The 5502-nt window shown below is 25.9% G+C and overlaps 2 protein-coding genes across 5 annotated transcripts; one reads left to right on the top strand and one right to left on the bottom strand.

Annotated features, from left to right (window-relative positions):
* Positions 1–48: 48 nt before the first annotated feature.
* Positions 49–1377, bottom strand: LOC113561092 (stromal cell-derived factor 2). Of its 3 annotated transcripts, none has more exons than XM_026967311.2 (5): positions 1198–1377; positions 1017–1093; positions 762–957; positions 476–697; positions 49–328 (listed from the first exon to the last, which is right to left on the bottom strand). In XM_026967311.2, exons 2-5 carry the CDS (start codon positions 1087–1089, stop codon positions 154–156), a joined length of 666 nt encoding a protein of 221 aa, XP_026823112.1. In that variant the 5' UTR covers positions 1090–1093; positions 1198–1377; the 3' UTR covers positions 49–153. The 3 variants fall into 3 exon arrangements, with proteins under 3 accessions (XP_026823112.1, XP_026823113.1, XP_026823111.1); XM_026967312.2 differs by having other exon boundaries at positions 1218–1373; XM_026967310.2 differs by having other exon boundaries at positions 1017–1376.
* Positions 1378–1557: 180 nt separating this feature from the next.
* LOC113561091 lies at positions 1558–4811 on the top strand. 2 transcript variants are annotated; one of them, XM_026967309.2, is made up of 10 exons: positions 1558–2115; positions 2191–2366; positions 2441–2587; positions 2974–3075; positions 3141–3240; positions 3343–3426; positions 3492–3604; positions 3981–4186; positions 4269–4450; positions 4515–4811. In XM_026967309.2, exons 1-10 carry the CDS (start codon positions 1933–1935, stop codon positions 4707–4709), a joined length of 1488 nt encoding a protein of 495 aa, XP_026823110.1. In that variant the 5' UTR covers positions 1558–1932; the 3' UTR covers positions 4710–4811. The 2 variants fall into 2 exon arrangements, with proteins under 2 accessions (XP_026823110.1, XP_026823109.1); XM_026967308.2 differs by having other exon boundaries at positions 1560–2115; positions 3141–3426; positions 4515–4810.
* Positions 4812–5502: the final 691 nt, after the last annotated feature.

Genomic DNA, 5502 nt, shown 5'->3' with positions numbered 1-5502 from the left:
TATACACCACAATAAACATTGTTTTAATAAGTAATTTAAATTTTTAAGGAAGTTCATATTTTATTATATTTTCTACTATAAACAGTGTGCAGTCCTTAATAAATTTACAAAATTATAAAATAATTGATAATTCAATACTTAAATGGAATAATATTATAGTTCTGTGTGGAGATAATCAGAATGAAAATCATTTGGTTCGTCTTTGTGAATGAATATGCCTTCTTTTACACGCCAATGAGTTGAAAATGGTCCTGGATTTTTTACAGCAGCAATTTCTTTTTGTCCATTAATTGGTCGACCATATGATAAACTTGAAGCCATTAAGTATCTGAAAATATATTAAATCATTTATAACATTGACTTTATTATTTACATAAGGATGAAATTTTTTAATACTCTTTTACAATGATTATGTAACTATTTTTCAATGTTAATTAAAAATGTTATCATAAATTTAAAATTATTTTTAACTTACGCTCCTGTATCTACATGTTTTAATCGAATATCATCATCTCTCTCCCAATAGTCTCCACTGCAATCTGCATACCAATGATCACCAGAATCTCCTACTCCGTCATTACCATACGCAGATACTTCTTGATTGCCAGATAAAGGAGAACTGAATAGATGTGAATGAAGGTTTTTTTTGGTAGTTAGATGTGTAAATCTTATTATACTTCCGCATTTAATAGGCTCGCTAAAATGTTAAATATAATAAACATTATTATAACTTTAATAACTATGATTAATAATAGTGTTACCCTCTTTTACAATGTTTTCCCGTTTGTGCTTTTATTTCCCAATGTGAATTAATATCTTCAGACAAATCAGTGCCAGTTACAGACTGCTGACCACTACCTGCACCATATTTAACATCGTGCGAATGCAACCTTACTTTAAGATCGATATTGTACAATTTTGCAACAGTTCCACAAGTCACATACTCCACATTTTTACCTGTTTGATAGATATGTTTAAAAATTATTAATTATTAATTCATGTTGAGTGTCACTTACTTTCTGTCCATGAAACGAGTAATAATGTTGCGCAGCATAATAAATATGCTTTGGTAAAAAATATGTCCAACATATCCCTAATTGTGTAACACAGTTAAAAAGAATATATATTAGATACCACTAAATATATTATATAAATACAGGAAAATTAAAATTAAAAATAAACAGTTTAATACTGTACAATGATGGATTATTCTTAACTGAACACAAAACTCCTAAGTAAACTTGGTTTTGTTACTCCGAAACCAAAATGGCATAATCAACGAATTCGAATTAAACACATCATTCAATATATTTTTTTATCTGATACTGTAGTGAATAGTGTTATACGACTGATCACTGATACCGGTTGGTGAGTTATGCAGGATGAACCTCGGAATCATGGATATAAAATATATGAAATAAAAATACGTACGAAATCCGTATCCGTGTCTAAAAACAGTAACCTAACATAACCGCAAAGTTGGTGTGTTATTGAACCACATACCTGACAGAGATAATCTATCATAAAGTATATTGTGATAACTGATAATAAAGTATTCCGTGCAATCCATATTTTGATATTTCCACAACCCATGTGCTTCTACAATCAACAATACTATAATAAGTTTTAACAACTAAAATAAAAATGTATTTGAACTTTTCAACGACACCCAACGTTATAGACTAAATAACTTAACATTTAAGTAATGTTTTAAGTGTCTCCATGATAATTTGAAACGAGTTAATTGATTATTAATTATTGTTATATTATTTTATTTTATCGTTAGTTTATTTCTTTCTATAATAAACCTTATATTTTTTGTATATTTTCTATTAACGTTTGTTTTATTTGATTATTTGATGTGAAGCGATCCATTTAGGCTTATGTAGAGATTACATATTATTTTCTACTATTATTGTCACCTACATTAATATGGAACTGACCATTAATACGGGTAGTTATACAGACTACTTACATGTGCACAAGAAATCAAATAGAAATCGTCGTTCAATAACAAAACGCTTGAGAACTAAAAGCAAAAACACATTTTTAGGATTCAATGAATGGTTTGAGAAAGAACATGATTATTGTTTACCAATCAATAAAAGAAATGAAGTAAGTTTAAAATATAAATCTGTTATAAAAAAATACTGTGAAATAATTAGAAAAATAATTTATTTGTTTTTAAAGTATGATCAGAAGTATAATACTGCCAAATTGGACGATGAAGATTTCGATGCAATAAATAAATCATTAAAAACAGATTCAATATCATCAGATGTTTCTAAAACAACAAATCTAGAGAAAATAAATGTAAATAACGAGTTATCTAGTTGTAGCTTATATGCTATCGATGTAACAACAGAGTGAGTTTTATTCTAGTATATTTTCAAAAGGCGTTGTATGAATAATAATATTTTATTAAAATATTTTTTATTAGATTATTAAAAGATGCATTGTTAGAAAATCAAAAAAATCAAATAAATTATGTACAGTCAACAAATATATCAAAAGATAATATTAATTCTTCTAATGATTATGTATCTAATATTTTAAATAATAGCAACCAAAGTGATATTACTGCAAGGTAATTTATATCATTATATTAATAATTAATATTTAACATTTATGATTTATTTTAACAATATACTAATGCTGCATTAAAAGGTACTCAAAGTAGGAATAACAGAACTATTCTTCTAAGCAATGATAAGTTAGGGAGAAGTAGCAAATCAACAGTTTATGGAGGTGTATCAGAATTATAGCTCCCAATTTCTAGAGAAACATTGGATTTAATTATTGTCTTTTAAATAAAATCTTACTCTGAAGATTTTTCTCTTCTTTTGGTTTGAAACATATTGAATATCAATATATTTAGATTGCATTAATGAAGTTTTTATTCTAAATAAGATTGAGTAATAAAAATATTATACGACCAAGTGATAATAAAAAAGAAAAATTGTGTGTTTCAAGAGAATGTACACCGCCAAAATTATTTTCACCGATGGATATCGACAGTGACATGATTAAATTGTTTCCAACTTTAGATTATTCCACCGAACATAATTTAAACGAGTAATAATATATTTATTTTTAAATATTTACGAATTACTTATTGTTTTTTCATTTAATTCTTCTAGAAAACGTGAACACGACAAATATAAAGAAGTTAAAATTGAAACGGAAACCACTATTTCAGCTAAAAATACAGAAGAAACTAAAAACGAGATGATAGTTTTGGTTAATAAATCAATTATTAATACTGTTTCTCAATCTTTACAATCAGAAAATATTGTAGAAAGTGATTGTAAAGTTAAATCAAAACTACTTAACAATTTACAGAAATTATCAGCTGGCAATTCGGCTAATGTGATCAATTATCAACTAGCTTCTGAACAATATATAAGTATATTTAATCGATATCAGGTAAATAATCATTTTTAATCATTGTTAAGAGACTAATAATTATTTTTTAATTATCATTGATGTAGAGCAAGTCAGAAGAACAATTTATTGAACATGTTGAAAATCCAGGTCCTTTATTATTGAGAGATCTTCTTTGCGGTTCAAAACCCAAAACTATTATTAGTCCTTACACTCATAGGTAATACTTATAAAATTTTACATTTATTACTTAATCCAATTATATTTGTATTTCAATGTTAAATTGACCAATCGTAATTTTTTTACACATTTATTAATAAGTTGATTTAAAATTACAATATTATAAAAAATTTTAAACTTACTTTTATACTAAAATTCAAAACTAACTAAATTCAATATCAATGGCTTTTTGTAAATTTGTGTTTTTATACGCTTATAAAATAAAGATGACAGATGCTTTTGTGGTGTCCTCTTAAAAAATACAGGCATCACAAATACATTAATTATAATTTCTTAAACAGAATAAATTTAACATATTCTTTATATGCTGGAGAAGATAATAAAATTACTAAAAAGTACCATTATTTTTTGTATAGGTATTTAAAACCATATATATTCAGAGATTTGGTGACTAAACCGCTATGGTTACAAATGTTAAATGAATTAAAAGAACACTTTAGACAGAAAAATGGATTGCCTAAAACTACGGAAATTCAATCAATCGACTATAGTTATGTCCGTGCTAAACACATAAATTCAATAAACGCATTGGCAAGACAATTTTTCTGGCCTGGAATTGATTGTAAGCAATTATAATTGATTGATTTTATGATAAAATAATTTGTATTTTATAAATTTAAAAATTTTGTTATTTTTTTTTATAGTAACTGAAAGTCTATTGTACCCAGACTTTAGTGTCATTGCTCTATACAAAAACTTAATAGTTGGTTTTGGTTTCATGGTTCCAGATATAAGCACAAATGAAAATTATATAACATTTTTGTTCACTCGTCCTCATTGGACTAATTTTGGTATTGCTAAATTTATGATATACCATTTAATTCAGGTATTATATTAAAAATAAAAGAACTAATGATTATATACTATATTTAAATTTATTTACTTTTTAGACTTGCATGACTAGAGATATAACATTACATGTATCCGTTAATAATCCAGCTATGATATTATATCAAAAGTTTGGATTCAAAATTGAAGAATTTGTTCAAAATTTTTATGAAAATTATATTCCTGCAGATTCAGAAATGTCTAAGCATGCTTTTTTTATCCGTTTACGCAGTACCTTAAAAACCAAAGTAAACTAATTCAAAATGCCAAAAATAAATTTAATTATGATTCTCAGATAAATATTGTTAACATTTATGAAAATATTTTTTGAATGTGTAATTTATATTTCTATAGAATATACCATGAGTATTTCAATGTCTTTTTATTTAGTATGTTTATACTTATCTATTGTATCATAGGCGTATTTAGGGGGGGGGACTAGGAGGGCTTAGCTATCCTCCAGTTCAAAAAATAGTCCCCTCAAAAATGTTGGGCCATCTAAATTTTAAAAATATTTCTAAAATATTATGTCGTTTAGGTTAAATTGTGCTTATTTAAATTTAAGAAGCGTCGCACCCGCATGTGTTATCAACGTCTTACACATATACAAAATAGACAAAACACGTTTACACGGTGTGAGTAGAACTCACTTAATTTTGGTGCTAAATACCATTGTCGTTTATGAAAAATGTTTATAATTTAATTTCTAGATTTCTGATGCTGTTCTGTCATGCTCAATTTATGACAACATCATAACTTTGTAAGGTTTGGTTTATATGTAAGATGCAAATATTAAAACTAGGCATAATATTTTTGAACACTAATTGAATTTAAATATTATATTTGTATTTATGTTGAGCTAATGACATTTTCTATAACATAGTACAGTACAGTACTATGATGTTAGTATTTTATTATAAATTGTAATATAATATACAATCATTTATCTAAATTGAAAACATGTTTATCATAGTTTCAACTATTACAAAAAGATCAAAGGGTTGATAAGTCTAGCAACACACATTACAGCAGATTAAAAAAAACATAGTA

Source organism: Rhopalosiphum maidis, chromosome 1 (assembly GCF_003676215.2).
Source record: "Rhopalosiphum maidis isolate BTI-1 chromosome 1, ASM367621v3, whole genome shotgun sequence".
Classification (NCBI taxonomy): Eukaryota; Metazoa; Arthropoda; class Insecta; order Hemiptera; family Aphididae; genus Rhopalosiphum; species Rhopalosiphum maidis.
The sequence above is the reverse complement of the archived record's forward strand: the minus strand, read 5'-3'. Positions and strand labels throughout refer to the sequence as shown.